Raw genomic sequence first — 22423 nt, forward strand, 5'->3', positions numbered from 1 at the left:
GCTCATTGATGTTGGCCTCTACCTCAGTATGTTGTCAAGAGTGACCATAATTATAGACATGGACATCTATGCTGTTTTTGTAGTGCTGCAAATGGGATGCTAGACAAACATTCTCAACTGAGCTACATCCTCAGCTTCAAATGTATCTTTTATAACCTTCAAATGTATCTTTTTATAACTTAGTATGTTTAGCAACAAGTTAATAAAAAGTTTTTATTGTGTATTTGTGTATGCATGATGTTTGTATGTATTGGTGGGATGTGCATCCCACATACTTGTGTAAAGGTCAGAGGACACTTATCTATTTGGTCCCTTATGTATGTAGGTCTGGGGTTTGAACCAAGGTTTCCAAATGTACTGGGTTTTTTGGTTTGTTTGTTTTTTGTTAATTTGATACATTATTTGGGAAGAAGGCATTCTAATAACAAAAATGCCTTCATAAGATTGGTCTGTAGGCATATCTAAGGGTACTTTCTTGATTAATGGTAGGTGTGGGGAGTCCAGCCCTTTGTACCACCCCTGGGGCAGGTGTAAGAAATCTAACCAAGAAAGGTGTGAGGAGCAAACTTGTAAGCAGTGCTTTTGTATGGTATCTGCCTCAGTTTCTGCCTCTAAGTTCTTGCCTTGATTCCTGCCTTGACTTCCCTAGATGGTGAACTATTAAGTTGTAAAATAGAATAAACTCTTCCCTCCCCAAGTTGCTTTATTATAGGTCATGGTATATTATTACAACAATAGAAAAGCAATTAAGATATCAATTTTGCATAGATGGCCTTTTACCTGCTCAGCCATCTTTTTTTTTTTTTTTTTTTTAATGCCTGCAGGCCAGAAAAGTGCATCAAATCTCATTACAGATGGTTGTGAGCCACCATGTTCTTGCTGGAAATTGAACTCAGGACCCTTTTGAAGAGCAGGAAGTGCTCTTAACCTCTGAGCCATCTCTTTAGCCCTGCTCCACCATCTTGCTGATCTAAAAATCTAGTAAAATTTATGACAGGTTTTGAAGAATCTATGCTAAGGTCCTAACCTAATGACACTTTTGTTAGCTCATTTGTTTCCCACAAGTAATCCTTGCTTGTTCCCTAATGTCATCATACAGTGTGCCTGTCCTGTAAATTATATGTACTGGTTCCTTAACCTCTAGTTCCTTTGGCACCTTTGCTTACTTCTATTTTATGAGAATATGCTTTGACAGTGGTAATATCTACCTATGGCTTGTTGATAGCAACAGAATTCAAGGTAGACTTAAACATATTGAGTGAAAAACTTGTTACATATAATTAAAAGTTTTGTAATCTTTGAAATATTCAATTTGATGGTAATATTAGATATTTTGTGTCTTTTTGACTGCCTCTTATTACATAAGATCTAATATGAAAATTATAGATCTAAACTTAGGATGATGGAAATTTATAAAAATACAGTGTGAAGTTTTGGTTGAGTTTTTTTTTTTGATTACTTAATTAAGTGCCTACCTTAAAATCTCACTACAAATATACTCCCCACCATGACCTTCTATGTGATGGTTTCAGATATGTCTCAGTCACCATTCTTGACTATATCATGTGTACATTTACCTTTGAGGTGGGGTATCATGTAGCTTAGGCTATCTTGAATTGCCATGAGGTTGAACATGACCTTCAACTGATACGATCCTCCTGCTTCCTCTTCCCAGGTGCTGAGATTATAAATGAGTATCATGATGTCTGGTGTTGTCCAATGTTGGGGATCAAACCTAGGGCTTCATAAATACCTAAGCAAGTACCATACCAATGGAATATCTAGTCTTAGATTTCTTTCTCATTAGTTATCTTCCATAGACTCCAAGTTCACTTTAAAGTTTTGAGGGAATGAAAATTGACAATGTTGCTGGGCAGTGATGGTGCATACCTTTAATCTCAGCACCTAGAAGACGAGGCAGATGGATCTCTGTGAGTTCTAGGCTAGCCTGGTCTATAGAGTTGAGTTCCAGGACAGGCTCCAAAGCTACAGAGAAACCCTGTCTTGAAAAACAAAAGAACTAAATCGATTTAGAATTTTTTCACTGGAGCCAGTGAGAGCATGGCTCAGTGGGTAAGGGTGCTTGCTGCTAAGCCTGATGACTGGAGTTCAATCCCTGGCACTCACATGATAGAAGACAAAACCCAACTCTGCAAGTTGTCCTCTGACCTCTACATGTATACATTGGCATTTGCATGCTAAATCTCATTTCTCCCCCCACACACACACACACAAAATTTTTTTAAAATATAAAAATATAAATACAAATTCAGGACATTTTGAACTCCATTTTTGTTTCCCCCCTCCCCAGGAAGATCTCAGTGAGCATGTAGTTCAGGGTGATGCTCTTCCTGGACACGTGGGCACAGCATGCCTCCTGTCATCTACCATTGCTGAAAGTGGGAGGAGTGCTGGAGTCCTTACTCTTCCCATCATGAGCAGAAATTCCAGAAAAACTATAGGCAAAGTCAGAGGTAAGTTTGGAAGAAGCAGATAGGCCCTTAAACTAACCTAAGATTGTGCTAAAAATTTTCATTAGTTCAAATTGAGTATTTGCAAATGATGATCAAATAAACAATTTACTTTCATTATTAATAAAACAGCAACACTTTTTAAGGAGCATACTTAGTGAATTTTTTTGAATCAGTTTTGCCTGGATCTTTTCTTGTTTGATGGAGATTGACAAAGTTGATTCTATTCAAATGTTGCTTAGCTCATAGAGGTCCTTTTTAATCATGCCCCCCCTTTTCTCCTATGAAGTTGATTTTATCATCATCAAGCCATTACCAGGATACAGTTGTTCTATGCAGTCTTCATTTTCCAAGTATTGGAAGCCAAGAATACCACTGGATGTTGGACATCGTGGTGCAGGGAACTCAACAACAACTGCCCAGTAAGTTGCATATTTGGATGGGATTACCATTCAGTAGCCCATGCTTGGTAAGGTTAATGGATTTACCTGCTAAATATTAAAAATGCCTTTTCATTACCCTTAGAATTAAATGAAAGTGGTGATAAGAGAAAGGGATTTCTGTGTCAATAGAAACCAAGTCTTTCCTGAGATAATGTTCAATCTTTTTGATGTGCTGGATGCATAATGAAAAGGACATTAAAAATTCAAAGCCAGCCAGGTATGGTGGCACACACCTTTAATCTTAGCATTTGGGAGGCAGAAGTAGGTGGATCTTGGTGACTTTGGGCCAGCTTGGTCTATAGATCGAGTTCCAGAACAGACTCCAAAACTACAGAGAAACCCTGCCTTGGAAAAAACAAAAACAAAAATTTAAAAAAATAAATAAATTGAGAGCCAGGAGGGAACTTTTGATGGAGAAAGCTTTTTTGGCTTTCTTGTCAGCCTTTTGATTGTTGTTCTTGCAGGCTGCTCTCTCTGGGCCTCAATTTCGTCATCCGTGGAAGGGCTTGGTCAAGGTTACCCTTAGTGCTTTTTTCTTATCTACATAGCTGTGGTTCTAAGGAAGTATATAAGTAAATTCAGTCTAGACTTCATCAGACACAAATGCCAGCCTAATAAAGTTGTGTTTCCCTTCTAGTTTTGTAAATCTGTCAGTGTTGTGCTTCATTGTCAGAGGCTTTTTACTATAAAATTTAATCCTACCTTTAAATAATATAGTTGGGTGTTTTTGTGTGCATGCTTTGTTTTTGTGTGTATATGTTTTGTTTGTGTGTGTGCATGTGCATGCGTACGCATACACACCTTCATGTGTGTGCAAGCCTCATGGAATTTAGAGGATGTCAGATCACCAGGGGCTGGAGTTACAGGTTGTGAGCCATCCAGTGTGTAGTAAGTAGGAGCGAAACTTGGGTCCTCTAGGATAGTAGCAAATGCTCTTAACCACATAACCACCTCTGCAGTACCCACATTTTTTTTTAAAGGGTGATTCTGAGGTTGCTTTGGGTCTTGTGGTTATCATTATGATCTTATAGGTCTCCAAGTCAGCTTACATTTAAGTAAGAAGCCCTTTCAAGTTCCATGTTAATAAGCGCTCTCTCTGTGCTGTGTGAGTGTGTGTGTGTGTGTGTGATGTTTGCCCCTGTGCTAGTGTATATAAGGTATGGGAGCTACAGTAGGATAAGGATGTCACTCTGCACCTTTGACACCAGGTCACTGGATGTGGAGCTCTCTGGAAGCTAGCAAAACCCAGCAATACTCTGTTGTACCTGCCTACAACAACACTAGGATTTTAGGCATTTACAGTCATATCTGGCTTGCTTTTTTTTTTTTTTTTTTTTTTTTTCCTCCTCTCCTAAACATGGTTGCTAACATCATGGTTGCTGCAATCTGAATGCAAGTCCTTATGCTTGAGCTGCACATACTCTTTTCTCATTGAGCTATCCCTCTAGTATCTTTCCTTCTTTTTCTTAATCTACCTTCGGTGTGTCAGTCATTCCCACTTACCCATGTTTTGCCAGTATGAAGACATTTGGAGGCTTTATTATAAAGGAGTAGTAATTTCTTCTGTCTCAGTTTCTTCATGCCTTTGAAAAGGATTGCTTTCCTTTATTAAGCACCTCACTTATCTCCAAGAAAAAAAATCCAAGTACAGGGAAGGTATGTGTTGTGATGTGAAATTCATCTATCACTATAAGTAATAGAGCTTATATTTATGAAGGGAATATACGTACCAACCAAATTTGTTCACTATCATATTTTGAGTATAACAAAATTAGCCTCAGCATAAAAGTTAAGTCCTGATTTCACTGTTGAATATGTGATATAGTTTGGCTTATTACAGTGTTTCTTTTCTTTACTATTTGATGACTACATTTCTTCTCTATTTTAGGCTGGCTAAAGTACAGGAAAATACTATCGCTTCTTTAAGAAATGCTGCCAGTCATGTAAGTACCATTTCTTTAAACTTTAGATTGTTGAGGTGGTGACAGGGAGCTCTTCCAGTTTGTACTAACTGATGAAAGGAAAGCTATTCCTTATTGTTCTGAAATATAAAATATTTTTTGGTGTTTGCTCAGGTCTGTGAAGATACACATCTAAATAACAGATTAATAACCAGCCTTTAAAAAATATTTTGTGTATGAATGTTTTGCCTAATTATGTGTAAGTGTACTTAATGTGTTCCTGGTATCCTCAGAGGCCAGAAGGAGGTGTCAGATCCTGTACAGCTGGAGTTACAAACCTTTGGGGCCGTCTTATGGGTGCTGGGAACTGAACTCAAGTCTTCTGAAAGAACAAGTCAATAAGAGCTTTTAACCACTTTCTGCCTCAAAAATAGCAGATGCTGGCCTAAATTGTATGATTTAGCTCACCCAGGCTGGCCTTGAACTTTAGTGATTCCCACTTGTTTCCCTATTGTTGCCATTTATAACTATAAGCCACCATGCCCCCTTCCCACCCTTTCCTGAGATAAAACGTTCCTAATGACTGGTTTTGCTTTAGAAATAATGCTTATAAAAGGTAGTGATTTTATGCAACACTTCATAGCATTTTATTATTTATTGGGGGTGGGACACTGGCACATGTCTGCATGTCATGGAATACATGTGGAGGACAGAGGACAACTTGTGGGATCTCTGTCCCATCACCTTCCTCTCACTTGTGAGTCCCGGAGATTAAACTTAGGTCATAAGGCTTGGTGCCAATGACTGGCTCTGTATATAACACTTAAAAAAAAAAAAAAAGTATCAATACATGTGTGAAATACTATATTGAAATAAATTGTTCTGTACTCTCGAAATAAAAGTAAACTTGATTATGCTGTTTCTTCTTTTATCCAGTTATAAAGTGTTAGTTTATTTTCTGTCTTCCACCTGACCATAGAGACTCAGACTGTAGACTTAACTGGGGTGCGGGATGAGAGGGCATTTCTCTTTCTTTTCCTTTCCATTGTTTTTCTCAGTGGCTTCCATGTTCCTTAAAAAGTAGTTTAAGCCCGGCATAATGGTACTTGTCTTTAATCCGAGCACTTGGGAAGCAGAAGCAGGAGGTTCTTTTTTAATTGGAGGGTTCTAGGATAGCCAGAGCTAAATAGAAAGACATTGTCTCCAAAAAACCAAAAGCAAATCAAACAACAACAATAACAAAAAAAAAAAAATTGGTGGTGGAGACAAGAGGAATACCATATATTTGAGGCTTGCCTAGGCTATATAAGCCTGTCTTCACAAAACCAAAAAGGAAAGAAAAACAAACAAACAAACAAAAAAAAAAGGTGAATTAATTGTTTTTTTCCAGATTGAATCTAGGAACTTAGGCAAGTCCTAGACCATTGGACTATATTGACCTTATCTTGCTTATGCTGGAATTCTAAACCCATGTCTTTTGGCCCTATTTGTAAGTGTAATTCCCTGTGTATTACTTGATGAGCTAATAACTATCCTAAGGTTTTAGCCTCTCTGAATTGCTTGAGTTGTGGTTTAATTGACAACATTTCCCCTCTTTTTTCCTAGTAGTATATAGCATTTTGTAATTTATGTCATCTTAAATTGATTATAGTAATTATTTTAGAATTTAAAAGTATTTGGAGAGTCAGGCATGGAAGCATACACCTTTAGTTCCAGCACTTGGGAGTCAAGGTCAAGTGGATCTCTGTAAGTTCATGGCCAGACAGGGATAACACAGTGAGGTCCTGTCTCAAAAAAAAAAAAATTAGTGTATAGCTTTTCCTTGTAGTTGAAAGATATACTAATCTAAGATATACTGAACCATAGTTCATAGTTTGGAACTAGTTTTAGTTCATTGTTGCTAATTAAGCAGCATTTACCTCTTAGTAAAATTTTCTTTCAAATGGATAATGGTATAAAATAAAACATTTTTTAACTAGCAAGATATGACTTCAAGTGGTAGAACTATGAAGAAATGGTATAGTTTGTGCTCTTCTTGCAGAAGCTGTATGATATTTTCTTATTTAAAGCCATAAAACTAGCTATGTTTCCTGCTTTGGAAATCAACAGGAAGGGGGCTGGAGAGATGGCTCAATGGTTAACAGCACCAGCTTCTCTTTCAGAGAACTTGGGTTCAGTTCCCAACTTCTACATGACAACCCACAACTGTTTGTAACTCCAGTTCCAAAATATGCAGTGCCCTCTTCTGGCCCCTGGGACCAGGCATGCAAGTGGAGCACAGGCATACACATAGACATAGTATCTATACACTTTTGTTGTGGTTTTGGTGTTTTTTGAGACAAGGTTTCTCTGTTTTAACAGCCCTGGCTGTCCTGGAACTTGCTTTGTAGCTCAGGCTGGCCTCAAACCTCACACAGCTCTGCCTGCCTTTGCCTCCTGAGTTCTGAAATTAAAGGCATGTGTCACTGTGCTTAGCTAAAACGAATTTTCTTAACTACAGTTCCTGTCCTCTTTTTCATCAATTTAGATCTGTCTAGAACTTTACATGTATATCATTCTTGTTATTCAGTCCCTGAATATTGAACAACAATGGCAGCTTCAAGAATAATCCAATTGTCACCTTTTTCTTTTTTAAAAGGATTTTAACTTGCATGTATGTTTGTGGGTCTGAGTGTGTGAATGTGCACCATGTGCATGTTTGTGCCTGCACAGGCCAGAGAAGCGCGTCAGCTGCCCTGGAACTGTAGTTAGAGATGGTACTAAGTGGCCTGATAGTAGACTAGGGACTGAATTTGGATTTTCTGCTTAATTGCTGAACTACCTCTCCAGCAAAATTTCTAAGCAAAGCTATGAACTGTACTGCTCAGGGGAACAGAGGAGCAAAGTGAAAAGGTTCTGTAGTGTACTTTTCCTCACTCTCCTTGAGGCTCAGCTATTTAGCTATATACAGAGTGATCATGTTTAGTTCCCTTTCTGCTCATAGCAATGGCAGAAGCAATATCCTGAAGGCTGTCTACTGCTTCTGAAGTGCTGCAGGTGTTTGCAGTGGATCAGGACACCCCAACACACACATTAGGAGCAGGGCAGGAAAAAGTTGTGCCTTTTCAAAAAAAAAAAAAAAATGTGAACTAATTAACTGTTTTGGAGAAGTTTCACGTGAGATATTCTTGAAGAGGTTTCATGATTTTGTGTACAAAATTATAATTTTACTCTAAACAAAAATTTTGATCTGTGTTGAGAAATGAGTTGTTACCAGAAATTTGTTTCAAACACTTCCTTCCTTTCGTCAGGGTGCAGCATTTGTAGAATTTGATGTCCACCTTTCAAAGGACTTTGTGCCTGTGGTATATCATGATCTCACCTGCTGTTTGACTATGAAAAAGGTATGTTGAAATTCCTGTATTTTATACTTAATGTCATAAAATGTTTAAAAGCAAGAAATTTTTTTACAGGTTTAGTTATTTGTTAGAGTTAGTAAATTCATTTTCTTAGTGAATTATTGCCAGTTCTTTTCTTAAGCCCTTATATTAAGACAAATTTGATGGGAACAATGCTTTCCTTTCGTCAGGCATCAGTGATAGTAAATTTGCTTTTTGATATTGCTGATGAAGGGACATACCAAGTATTTTCTGCATTGCTGTCTCCTTTATAGTATTGAGAGAGATGAGAAGAGCTTTTTCCCACAACCCTATGTCTTTCTACATATCTCAAATTTACCAGCTGGCACAGTTTAGGCAACACTACAAGGTACCACAGTGGAGTGCTGTGGAGTCAGTCAAGGCAGGTTAGATGGGAGAGTTAGGGAGAAAGAAAGGAAAGCCAGTGACTGAGAAAAGGACTGTTCAGAGCTAAACATCAACACCAATCCATGTCTTGGTGACTGATACAGGAATTTGACAGCCGCAGAGCAGTGAGACACAGGTGCAGTAGAAGCAGAAAGCCTGGAGAGGGAGGTATGACACAGGGAAGAGTCTACAGTGAGGTTTGAAAATGCATATGGAATCTTAAAGATCTGTCATTATTGTTGTGAAAACATAATTATCAGTATTAGATACTCTGGCCTGGAGCATACACATTTTTCTAAGGGACTTAAATTAGGAAAGTTCTTCTTGCATTTAAAAAGAAAAACAAAACTGTTGAGTATCATTTTCATGTAAGCTGGTTTAAAGTTAAGGCCAGTTTGCTGCTATGTAGAGCACTAGCTGACACAGCTGTTGAACAACAGAATCTGACAGGATGATAGCTGGCTCTACCTGCTCAGCAGATAGATGATAAACACAGACCTAGATAAGGACTCCTCTGTGTTTGTGAAATAGTATCAAAAGAGTGGGAAAAGAAAAGGATTCATTGATTCAAATGATGACAGAAGCAGAATAATAAGCAATGGTGAAGGCTTTTTTTTTTTTTTTTTTTTTTTTTTTTTTTTTTTTTGGTACAAGAGAGTATTATTTCTAAAATAGCTTATTGAAGAGTATTACTGATCTCTTGTTTTCAACAGACTATCCTGCTGTGAAGTTGAATCCAAATGGGTTAATAGGGGAATGAAACTAATGAATCGTAAATGTTTTTACCTTGAGTTTTATTTTTTAAGTTAGCATTTTCATATAAAACAATTTCTTCATGTCCATTAAAAAATGCAAGTAGTTCAGGAGATTAAATGAATGACAAATCTCCCTCCCCCTCCTTTGATCTCATTCCCTTACTCTTAATAGTTTCTTATGTGTCCTTCCAGAAAAAATTTGTGCATACACAGGTTTGTACCAGTGTTCATGAATGAATATATTTGTGCAATGGCTTTTAATGTTGAGTTAATTTATTGGTGGTACCTTAACTCATTTCCTTATGAGAGTGGTGCTTCCTACAGCATAACATTTGATATGGCTTTAAAATCTAGATTTGCCTGTGGAGGATACATGCTCGTTCATAGTTCTTAAATATTGCTTATAGATAATCAGATACATTTTCATGGAATTTCTTTGTGCAGCTGCTATTTTTAGTCAAGGTAGATATTTTAAAAGCTTAGAAGAAAATAGAAACTTCCTTGCAGCATTAATTTGCTTATAGTACTTGCATGTTGATTTCCTAGGCATGTAGCATGAAGTGTCAAGTGACTACTGCATGAAGGAGGTAGTAAAAATGATGCCTGGTGACATCATGCTCTGTCACCAGTGCTTTCACATCTTCTAGGTGCCTTTTTCTTCCAGACACTGGATGCCTGCAGTGAAAACAAAAGCCAGGGGCTGGGGCATAACTCAGAGAGAAGACAAGAGCCTTTGCCTAGCATGTGCAAGGATGTAGGCTATTCTAAGTCTACAAGGTGGGAAGCTAAGTCTACAGAGCAAGAGCTCCTGTAGTGTTAGGTCAGAAAGACTTTTCTGCATGGGGTTACAGTGGGGTCATGATGGCTACCTAAGAGCTGTCACATCTTTAGTAAATTGAGGTTGTAGGTGTATATAGTAAGAACATTCAGAAATAGTAAAACAGATTCATTTCTCCCTTTCTCTTTTCAAATAGAAATTTGAAGCTGATCCAGTTGAATTGTTTGAAATTCCAGTGAAAGAATTAACATTTGACCAGCTCCAACTATTGAAGGTATTAACAGTGGCACAAAATGTGAATTTTCTTTCAGCTTTAGTATGAATTGCATTTGTCTGATTTAGTAATGCTCTCTCTGCACATAAGAATGACTATGCATTCAGTATATATGGAGTATATTTTAGTGTCTGGTCTAATTAAGGGCTGGGTTTATGCGCATCTATAATTTTTACATTTTTATTTTACAAGAATTAGCTTATATAAGTCTTAGCTATAGAGTACATGTTCACAATCAGGTTGCTTCTGTCTGCAGAAGCTCTTTATAGACCCCTCTTTGTTTTGCAATAGCCTTTTATGTGTTAGGTTTCTTTTTTTAAATATTTTTTTTATTTATTAAACAAGCTTGTTTTACATGTCAGTTCCAGTTCCTGTACCCTCCCATCCTCCCCTGTTCCCCCCCCCCCCACCAACCCCCATCCCATCTCCTCTCTGCTCCCCTGTGTGACATACTCAGATCTTGGTATATTTTGTTTTACAATGTCATTTTTCATGATTTCTTATCTCATCCCTATTAGATACTTAAGTAAATGTTAAGTATAAATAGTTCCCTAACTTAGGAGGTTTTTGTTTGTTTGTTTTTGTTTTGTTTTTTAAGACAGTTTTTCTCTGTTGTGTAGCCCTAGCTGTTTTGGGATTTGCTCTGTAGACGAGACTGGCCTTGAACTCACAGAGATCCACTTGCCTCTGCCTCCTGAGTGCTGGGATCAAAGGCGTGTGCCACAACCAGCTGGCAACTTAAGAGTTTTTTTTTTTTTTTTTTTTAAATTCTTGAGCATGTGGTAATGGTTTTGTTGTGTGTATACACTTAGTGCTTATTATTAAGCTGGTAATTCCACATTTTGTCTGCTCTAGCTTGCTAGCTTTTCAAGTTACTTTATAAACTATGGGGGGTTTTTTGTTTGTTTTTTTTGTGTTTTTTGCTAATTGCATTTTGTTTGTTTGTTTTCTAGCTTTCTCATGTGACTGCACTAAAAGCCAAAGATCGGAAACGTATGTGCCAGTTTGGAAACACTGTTTTTGTTTTATGATTGGCATTGATAGGATATTCCCACTCATTTTAATGTATCCTTGATCATCTTAATGACTATAGTATTGGTCCATCTGCATATAATTTCATAAATGTCTAGCTCTTAAATTGATCTTTCAACTGGAGTATTGCATGCATAGTAAGCATTTCACTATTTCCCTTTGTCTTATTTCAGTTCTTTCTACATGTTCTTAACTATTACAAAGTAGAATGCCTCTCAGGTACAGATTCCAGTGCCAGGAGTTGAATCAGCTCTATCCTCTCTAGCTATGACTGTGGACAGGTCTCTTAACTTAACCTCTTTGTACCTCTGTCCTCACACAATGTCCTGCCTCCCACAATGCTGTGTTGAGAGAGGAATGTAAAGTGGTACTACACAGCGACAATATGTTATCTTTCAAAGGCAGGACTGGTTTCATAGTCCCAGAACTGATTTTCACAGTGTTTTGCAAAGGGCAGGTGCTGAATTTGCTTTGCGTAAACCATGTGACTGCCTTTGTGAAGGCTTATGAGGTGCTTTAGACACCAAGATTATCTCAAATTATGACTTCATAGGCTTGTAGATATTTTATGACGATGAACAAAAATTGAATTTACCTTTAATTATTCAGTTGCAAATTTTTATCTAATATTAGTTTTGAATAAATTTACAATGTACATGAATTGATATTTTATTTTTCCATGCTTCTTAAACTGTAATCTATTTTGGAGTATAAGATTATGCAAACAAAAGTAGTCATAGATTTTTCTATTTTATTTTTTTTAAGGTGGTTTAACCCAGCTTAAGCTAGCCTTGAATTCACCATATACCCAAAGATAACTTTGAAATTACCCTACTGCCTCTACCCTCCAAGTGCTGGGATTACAGGCATATGCCATGCCTACTGTTACTCGGTCTTGAGGCTGGAGCCCAGGGCTTCATCCATGCTAGGCAAGCTCTTTATCAACTGAGCTATGCTCCAACTCTTAGATTTTCTTAATCTTTAATTTCTGAGCTGGTTTTTGACACAAATTCCACTTAAGAGCTAAAATTACTGCTTCTGAATACTATTGAGAAAATCATCTTAACAGTTTTTATTTAAAAAAAAAAAATCACTTCTTGGGTCCATAAGGGATGCTTATTTGGAGAATGGGGTTCTTAATGGTTAAAGATAATAGGTACAAAGGCCTTCAGAAATACTAAGCTAAAAGATCTGGTTACTACTTCAGTGCAGGAACTCTCTTAGGGTTTAGGAGAAGATCTGCTCTATTGCATTTTACTTACCAAGCTTTTGTAATTTGAAATTTCAGAAAGTCTGGTTGAGGAAGAAAATTTCTTTTCTGAAAACCAGCCATTTCCTTCCCTTAAGATGGTAAGTTCCTTGAGATACACCTGGACAGGGCTGTCTCACTGATACCTGATTGCATGAATGATTTGTTTTACTCTCTTAAATGGCACTGAAAGGGCTGTGTCAAAGTCATCATCAATGTAAGTTTATTAACATGGGTGCTTTGGGAGGTTTTGAGGCATGAAGTCACAGAGCTCAGGCTGGCCTAGGCTTCTTGAACTCCTGGTTTTCCTGCCTGCCCCAGGTGCTGGGATTGCAGGTGCTGGTTTTTATGAGCTTAACTGTTTAGTTGAGTAAGACTTCCTTGTCATTAGGCTAATTTGGTGGCAATAGCAAGTTTGCATGTTTCTGTAGAGAGGGAAGGAGAGGGCACAAAGGGGAAGAAAGGAGGTGGAAGGAAGATGTGATGGAGCAAGAGGCCTTGTAGTATTTAAGATGGTTTGGAGAGAACATAAAAGGCTTCATTGTTTAAAAGAAGAGATTTCAGAAGTTCACTATGAAAAGGTCTAAGCAAATACTAGTATAAAGATTTTAAAAATTGGCTGGGCATGATGGTACACACTTTTCATCCCAGTACTCTGGGAAGTAGAGACAGGCCAATCTTTGTGAGATCAGCCTGATCTACAGTTGGTTCCAGGACAGACAGGACTACATACTGAGACCCTGTTTTTAAAATAATAGTAATAATAGGAAAGTCCATGTAGATGCTGGAGGATGCTAGTGAACTTTGATAATGATCCCCTCTTTCAAGTCAGTTGTTTATATTAGGTCTAGTACCTAAGCTTCTGTTTATATTTTATTTCTGGTTTTGCTTTTGGTGGTATTGGTAGGAATTTACTTAGGACCTCATGCAAGCAAGCACTCTATATCATATTTTTAATTTGATTTTCCAGTTACAACTCCCAAAATAATGAGATTGTGTTGTGTCCAGATAATTTTCTTTAGAAAGAATGAGCAACATTGTGTGTGTGTGTGTGTTTTAATCCTTTTGATTTATGGACCTCAGAATAGCATAGTGTATTTTTTTTTTTTATAGTATTTGTTGAATAACAGCACCTTTTTAAAAAAAAAACTAAAAACAAGCCGGGTGTTGGTGGCGCACACCTTTAATCCCAGCACACGGGAGGCAGAGGCAGGTGGATCTCTATATGAGTTTGAGGCCAGCCTGGTCTACAGAGCTAGTTCCAGGACAGGCTCCAGAATAATACAGAGAAATGTAAGGTGTATAGGTTTTTCCACCTTCCGCCACTGGTTTGGTCCTGCCGCCGCGCCAGCCCCAAATAACACACTGAGACTCTGTATTTGATATTATACTGTTGGCCAGTTACTACTTTCTTATCAGCTAGCTCTGTCTTAAGTATTAACCCATTTGTGTTAATCCACGTGGTCTTCTTACCCAGAGCCAGCTGCCACATACTGCTCTCTCCCGACTCTCCATCTTGGCTCCTCCTTACTACTTCCTATTTCCTCCTTGTCTCTCCTATCTTCCTTTCCTATTGGCCAACAGTGCTTTATTATTACCCAGTATGAGAAACATATACAGAATGACATCTCCCATCAGAGAAACCCTGTCTCAAAAAAAAAAAAAAACAAAGCTAAAATGATGGCCTTTATTTAATCTTATCTTAATATTCCCATATCTAAATATAATCTAGAAAGCATGACTTAGGTTAGGGTAAGGCTTAGAGTTAGGGATAGGGTCTTCCTTAATTCTTGCTTCCAGTAGCTCACTTTAGATATTTTTTAAAAGCAATGATGAAAAAGATTTTAGGTTAAGGATCTATTTTTATGATGATAATTGAGTTGTCAAAGATATTACTTGAACCTGCTGCTTTTTAAAAATCCTTTGACTTTTATTTAACATAAAAATCTACCATGTTTTCAGTTCAGTATTGGTAAAGTTAATGGATTATAATGACATCAAAACATATTGGTAATACATTCTTACTGGTTTTTGTAATAATTCTGTTTTCCTTTTTTTCTCTTTATTTTGCCATCTATCTTACAAAAACCAACACAATTCATCACTACAGGTTTTAGAATCATTGCCAGAAGATGTAGGATTTAATATAGAAATAAAATGGATTTGCCAACACAGGGTAAGTGACTCTTTTGTTACTCTCCTTTGTTTTAATGGCATTGAGTAAAACTGAAGCCTTGTAGTTTCTTTAAGGCACATTATTTGCTGGTCCTTTTAGAATTGAAGACAAAGAAACTTTTGTGTATTTTTGTGAACATGGGTATGGGTGCCATGATACATACATGCAAGTCAGAGGACAACTTTTAGGACTATTTATTCTCTCCTTCCACCATGGACTTGGGATCAAACTCAGGTTGTCAGGCTTGTGTAGCAAGCACCTTTACCTATTGAACCACTTTTAATGAAACATACTTTACACTTACACTAATATATGAATACCTTTTAATTACTGAATGTATATTGTAAAAGTTTTGGTATATGTGTGGCCTGTGTATACATTAATATAAACAGTTTCTGGTATATTAGAACTCTCACTAATTTTTTCTTTATTTTCTACATCTAAACATATTAAGTAATAATTTTCATACTTTAGTTAATACTAATACAGGAGAAGGAAACTTTATAAATATGTTTTAAATCATCCCCAGGTTTAATTATTCATTATCCAAAAATATTTCCTGAGAACTTAGTAAAGGCTAGGCATTTTCTGATTAATGAGGGCATATGTCTAGAAAAGACAAAATACAATCCTGTTTTCCTAGAGTTTAATGCTAGTTGAGGAAAACAAAGATTAATCAATTATTGGGACTAGAATGCACTTACTGCTTTTACAGAAGATACAAGTTCAGGTAAGCATCAGGTTCTCATAACTATCCTTAATTCCAAGTCCAGGAGGACCCAATGTTTCTGCCTCCAGGTACCTGCTCTGAAGTACACATATAAACCTGTAACCAATAAATAAATAAATAAATAAATAAATAAATAAATAAATCTTTCAAAAGAAGAACTAATTATTGAATGCACTTGGGGTTAGAGGAAGGTGTATATGGTAAAAGGTTGCCTGGAATGTGGAGTCCTGAAATACTGAATCATAATGGGCCATTTGGGCCAACAGCCTAGATTTGTTTCATTTATAAGAATCCATTACTGCCTTCAAATCAGGCTAAAGTGGTCCAGGTTCCAATGGCAGATTCTTTACCAAGATTTTCCTAATACGTAGTTTTTATTTGTTTGCTGAGGCTTAGAGAATTATTTTGACCAATATTTAAGATGTCTACTATTTTGTAATAAAATTAATACTTTATAATGACTAATATATCTTATTGTTTGTGAAGATTATGTCAAAGTAGTTAAGTCATACATAATAAGTTGCAGGTTTGCAGAAATGTATGTTTTATTTTGTTATGTTTAAAGCCAAAGCCTATTGTTTTTTAATTGATCCTTGTTGTCTCGGTACCTGAATTATTTTTGTTGTGCTGTCACTAGATAACCATGTGGTCTTTGGCAATTGGTGCTTCTGGCCTTTGGTTTCCCTATCTGTGAAATAAGTGTTAGTTCCAACAGTAGGTATCGCGCCACATGTTTTTAACATGGACGTCAAAAGTGTTAAAAGAAACAAAATACAGGCCACCATGTGGTTAAGTGGATCTCTGAGCACGATTGGGCAGGAATTTAGAGGGTACAGCTATTATAGAAAGCAAGTTTCTAAAGAAATTAAAAGTAGAAATCTACCATATAGACTAGCTATTCCTACCTTCTTCCTGGGTGTCTTAGTTAGGGCTTCTCTTGCTGTGGAGAGACACTACAACCACAGCAACTCTTATAAAGGAAGACATTTAATTGTGGCTGGCTTATAGTTCAGAGTTTAGTTCATTATCATCATGCAGGCAGACATGGTGATGCAAAAGAGTTGAGAGGTAATATGTTTTGATCCACAAGTAGCAGAAGCAGCTGTGTGCCACACTGAGCATAGCTTGAGAATAGGAGATCTCAAAGCCCACCCCCATAGTGACACACTTCCTCCAACAAGGCCATACCTACTCCAACAAAGCCACACCTCATAATAATGCCACTCCCTTTGGGGGACATTTTCTTTCAAACCACCACACTGGTTATCTACCAAAAAAAGAATGAAACCACTACCCTGTAAAGGTAATTATTGCCTACTTGTTCACAGTAGGAAAAATAAAGGGACAGCCTAAGTGTCCAATACTGGACAAACAGTCAAAGAAATAGATGTACATAAATACTCTAGGAAAAAACTGAGATCGTGCACAGCATTAAGTAGTTCTTGGGTAAATTATTTGCTAAGTAAAAGTAAGACAGCCACAAGGAAATAGTGCATGATTTTACTATATTTATTTATTTCAAATATAGAGAACAAAACTTGTTATTGGTTGGTAGTGAGGGAGTAAACAAATCAGAGGACAAAGAATATAAAATAGCATGTGTAAGATAAGTATAGAGATCCATATACAGCTGAAGACAATGATTCATTTGCTACACATGAGATGCGTATTAAATAAGTTGATCTCCTGCCACCCAAGAGGGGGACAGCTATGTAAGAAGATGGATATGATTATGCTTTAATTTAGTAATCTGTTTATTCTCTGTATCCTATAATGTTCTATATGCATTTGGAAAACACACAATTACACTTTTAGATGTTGGGGATTGTTCTTGGCACTTGTCTGACACTGCAGCTCCCCCATGTATCATAGCCTCTCATTTCCTTCCTTCCATATAGGATGGAGTATGGGATGGCAACTTATCAACATATTTTGACATGAATCTGTTTTTGGATATAATTTTAAAAACTGTTTTAGAAAATTCTGGGAAGAGGAGAATAGTATTTTCTTCGTTTGATGCAGATATTTGTACAATGTGAGTAATGTTCAGGTTTTTTGTTTGTTTCTGTACCCTTTAATCAAAGGGTTATTATTTGGGATGGCACCCTGGTTTGTCCTCTAGCCAGCTGTCTGTTTTCTTTCCTTCCTGAAAAAGGGAGCTTCTTTCTCAAGTGCCCTTCACCACTCCTTGTCTGTACTATGCTGGCTCCTGTAACCCACATCTGCCACTTTGCCCTCTGTACCAGATGTAAGCCCCCCCGCCCGGGTTTCCCATTTGCAATTTCTGAGATTGACTTGGTTGTATCTGAATAATGGGATTGGTCTGTCTTATGTATTCTGCTTTTGAGAGTTTCTCAATCTGCAGACCATGAATTCACTGTGTAGCCCAGGCTGGCCTTGAGTTTACAGTGATCCTCCAGCCTCAACTCCTGGAGCTGGGAGTGTGGGCAAGAGCCATGATGCCTAGCTCTGTTTCTCTGTGTTTTGTTTTCTTTTTAGTAGTTTCTAAAGTTTCAAAGTAATGTTATTATCTTCCTACCATTTTTTTTTTCCTTTATCCTGTAGGGTTCGGCAAAAGCAAAACAAATATCCTATATTATTTTTGACCCAAGGAAAATCCGATATTTACCCTGAACTCATGGACCTCAGATCTAGGACAACACCCATTGCTATGAGCTTTGCACAGTTTGAAAACATTTTGGTAAGTTATGTTTCAATTTTCTTATTTTTTTTTTGAATTAACTTTTTTCTTTTAATTTCATATGTGTGCGCTGTATTTCTATCATTTCCTTCTCTTTCCTCCAAACCCTCACATGCTCTCCCCATTTCCTCTCAAATGCATGCCCCCCCCCTTGCTCTCACACAATGAATAAACATATAACCACAGCCTGCTAAGGTACTTTAAATGTTGCTCATATCTAAATTTTGATTTTGCTTTGTTTCATACTATATTGAATAGTGTTTCCTATTCTAATGACTGGTTAAAGGTTTAATGTCAAGTAGAAAAATGATAATGACTACACATCCAATGTGCTTATAAATTAATATAGATATTAATAATATGTTGCATATATATATACACATACACATACACGCACTTGTATATAATCCATTAAATAAGGGAAATTATAAGAACACTTACCTAGAGTCTGATCATTTAGTATTTGTAATGACTACATTTCTTTTCTTTTCTTTTTTTTTTTTTTAATAAATAATAAACTTTTCTTCTTCAGGGGATAAATGCCCATACTGAAGACCTGCTTAGAAACCCATCCTATGTCCAAGAGGCGAAAGCTAAGGGACTGGTCATTTTCTGCTGGGGTGATGATACCAATGATCCTGAAAACAGAAGGAAGCTGAAGGAATTTGGAGTAAATGGTCTAATATATGATAGGTATTTGTTTTTTGTAAAGAATCTCCATGGAATGTTACAAAAAGTGTAGCTTTTGTCTTCTAAACTATTAAATTTATTTAGGTTAAAGTTCTGTAGTTTAGCCCAAAGTTTACCTTGATACTTTGTGAGCTTTTCCCAGATGTTGAAGTGTGTCAAAGCCACTTGAGAAGCCTTAATCCAAATGTCTAAGTTGCCTTGGGTTGAAGATAGCTGCCTGTCCCACACCTGTTTCCTGTCTGTGAAAGCTGAGAACAGTATTGTTTTAGTTACTTTCTATGCTGTGAAAAGATACCATGACACAAGTGACCTATAAAAAAAAAAGCATTTAGTAGGAGTCTTGTGTGTGGTTCCTGAGGGTGAGCCCATGATCATGATCACCATGGTGGGCAGTATGGCAGCAGACAGGCAGGCAGGCAGGGTGCTAGAGCAGAGCAATAGCTGATAGCTTATTTCTGATCCACAAGCAGGAAGCAGACAGACAGACAGAAACAGACTGGGCCTGACGTGGGCTTTTGTAACCTCAAAGTCCAAACTCAAAGTGACATACCTCCTCTAACAAGTCCACACCTCCTAATCCTACCCAAGTAGTCTACCTACTGGGAACCAAACATTCTCATTCAAACCACTGTGATTTTTCTATGTTTATACATTCCCAGTGATATATGTATCCAGCTCAGGACAGTTCTTTGAGCTTTTTAAACTTTTGTCTCTTCTTACATCTTGTCAGCATAAATGCCCCCACTCTGTTTATTCTACTTTCTCAGGCTAAATCCTTGTCATTCATGACAGTGTTTGTTAACCTCTCAATTCTGTTTTCCTCTGGAATCTTTTCTTTCATAACTTCCCTCCATGTGCTATTTCTCTTTCCTCCCTCCCTCCCTCCCTTCCTCCCTCCCTCCCTTCTTCCCTCCCTCTCTCTCTTTCTTTTTTTCCCCCCAGAGAGAAACTCCTGTATGCTGAAATGTCACTTGCACGGGAGCTCTTTGACTACACTTGTTAGTAGCTTCTGTTCATAGAGTACTGCTTTACTTTGCTCATTATCATTATTCAGTGACTGACACACACACAACGTGTATGTACTGTATTGCATTGTGTACCTACTTTCCTTCCTGGCCTCTTTGAACCAGTACTTCCCTGTTCCCTACTGCATACACAGAGTGTGGGCTACAAAAGAGCAAGGCATTTTGCTTGTTGTTTACTGTCTTCAGAGGCTAAGGCAATAAGATAAAGACTGTAGGATCAAATATTTATTACCTAGATGTAAAAAAAAAAAAAAAAAAAAAACAGTTCCCTAGGAATTAGTATTTAAGATACAAGTTTAATAGTTGCCAATACTCCAGGTTGCTTTAGCATAAAGAGGTTTTGGGTATAAAGAACATTGACTTGCTGGAGGAAGTGATAAAGTTTCACCAGACCTGTTTAACAAAACAGAAATATATTTTACTTGGATTTAATATATGCTATTCTTTGTCCTACTAAGTTATATCATTTTTTAATAAAGATTTTATTCTCATTTTGCCTGAACTGGTCTAGTTTATTCACTTGTTTATTTATTTAGATTTTGGGGACAGAGAGAGGTTTCACTGTGTAGCTCAGGGTGGCTTAGTCTTTAAATCTTCCTATCTCAGCCTCCCAAAGACTGGGATTATGGTTGAATGCCAAGTTGGTCTGCTATCTTAAATTGTAGCCTACATGCTACCTACCTGTCTGCTTGCCTTCTAAACTAGTTGGTTAATTTTGCTTAAAATAGAATGACTGACCAGTTTTTTAAAATAGATATTTCCAACTAACAAAAAATTTTAATTTTATATTAACAATTTGATTAAAAAAAAAATACTGGCTTTAGCAAATGTTGAAATTATTTATGTGTACCATGAGTATGCAGAAGAAGAATTGACTGCAAATATTTGGGGGCAAGAAAAAGATGGTGTGAGATAATTCCATGAATACAGCTCCTTCCTCTTGAGGGATAGTTGCAGCTGAATGTTGTCATGTAATAGCAGGACAATGTCTTAACAAGTGATGAGGAAGATTCTTCCTGACTCAGCATCTTTGGAGAGGAAGAGCAAGCAGAGTTGGCAGCTTGCAATGGGCAGACTTTCTTTGATAGATAGGGCTTACATTTCAGGCCTAGGTCTGGCCTGAATGAGGCAGGGCAGAACTATTGGGACATTTGGAGAGCTAGCCTGGTTTGGACTCTAATTAGAATTCAAGAGCAAGGGAGATTATATTAGTGTGAAAATATGTGCATGTAATATAAAAATTATAATAGTTATCTAAGGCTTACAATGGAAAAGAAACCAGTTTTTTCTTTCACTTATCCCTGGCCAAGTCCCTGTCTTTTTTTTTTTTTTTTTTTTTTTTTTTTAATGTTATTTGTATGTTTTTTTGTGGGTGGGTGTTGGTGGCAGGGACCTTCGAGACAGGTTTCACTGTGTAACACAGCACTGGCTGTCCTGGAACTCTCTTTGTAGATCTGGTTGGCCTTGAACTCACAGAGATCTGTCTGTCTCTGTCTCCTGAGTGCTGGCATTAAAAGTGGACCTGGTTACTTACCTGTGTGTTTCTAAATGGACAAATTTAGAAGATTTTGAGTGGTTAGTGATTTGGAGCCCTTGTGGGTAATTTATGAGAGAGGGGTGATAGAAGTATATAGTTTTGTTTTGTTTTGGTGTAACACCAGCTGGTCTCTGAACTTCCTGGGCAGCTGAAGATGACCTTAACACTCCAACCCTGCTGCCACCTGATGTGGGATTATAGTTATAGGCCACCACCCCCAGTGTATATGGTGCTGGGGGTAAGTAAGCACTTGAGTACTTGACCTACAGCTGAGCCTTTAGTTTGCATTTTCAACGATGAAAACTGTTTCTCTACAAAAGCATGAAAAGCACAGATTGGGCGGTAGCCGCGCTCTGTGATGTAGAACGGTTGCATTTTCTAACATTTCATTGGGAGTTAATTTAGGATGGCCTTTACAGCTTTGTCAAATGATCATCTGGCTTTGGTACAGCAGACAGTACAGGATCTAGTATAGCGAAGCAGGCCTTGGGGTCCTACTCCTCTTGCCTCCATGTAAGCTCTGAGACTGTAGGCATGCCCCCCAGTGCCCAGCTTGACCCATTCCAGGGGCTGGGAGTACACAAACCAGTGGCAGAGCGCTTATGTGGCTTTGTGGACAGCCTAAATTCATCCCTGAGCAATACCAACAACAACTTGAAAGAAGAGGGGGAGACACAGCAGGTACTGCAGTGAGTTTAAGTCCTCGTGTGCTTCCTTGTAATCACCGGCTCTCCCCCCTCACTCCTCATCAGCCACTTAATTTTCCCTCAAAAACTTCACCTTATTTTAATCGTTAAGTAATAGGCCATTTTGTCTTAAATTAATCTTTATGCTTTGTTATGTTTACATCTAGCTATAAATCACTTCTTTTCTGGC

General features: G+C 37.5%; 1 protein-coding gene across 2 annotated transcripts in view; it reads left to right on the forward strand.

The window, feature by feature from the left end:
• The window catches only part of Gpcpd1 (glycerophosphocholine phosphodiesterase 1), a 56032-nt gene that overhangs the window by 30027 nt on the left and 3582 nt on the right, over positions 1-22423 (forward strand). Inside the window, exons 9-20 of one of the 2 annotated variants that reach the window (XM_051183324.1) lie at positions 2312-2474; positions 2761-2893; positions 4803-4857; positions 8106-8198; positions 9548-9568; positions 10330-10407; positions 11361-11400; positions 12728-12789; positions 14799-14864; positions 17493-17629; positions 18160-18295; positions 18828-18988. In XM_051183324.1, the coding sequence (XP_051039281.1) occupies positions 2312-2474; positions 2761-2893; positions 4803-4857; positions 8106-8198; positions 9548-9568; positions 10330-10407; positions 11361-11400; positions 12728-12789; positions 14799-14864; positions 17493-17629; positions 18160-18295; positions 18828-18988 (1145 nt within the window). The remainder of the gene's footprint in view (positions 1-2311; positions 2475-2760; positions 2894-4802; positions 4858-8105; positions 8199-9547; positions 9569-10329; positions 10408-11360; positions 11401-12727; positions 12790-14798; positions 14865-17492; positions 17630-18159; positions 18296-18827; positions 18989-22423) is intronic. The other variant, XM_051183325.1, reaches the window with a different exon arrangement.

This window comes from Phodopus roborovskii, unplaced genomic scaffold, assembly GCF_943737965.1.
Source record: "Phodopus roborovskii unplaced genomic scaffold, PHOROB, whole genome shotgun sequence".
Taxonomy (NCBI): domain Eukaryota; kingdom Metazoa; phylum Chordata; class Mammalia; order Rodentia; family Cricetidae; genus Phodopus; species Phodopus roborovskii.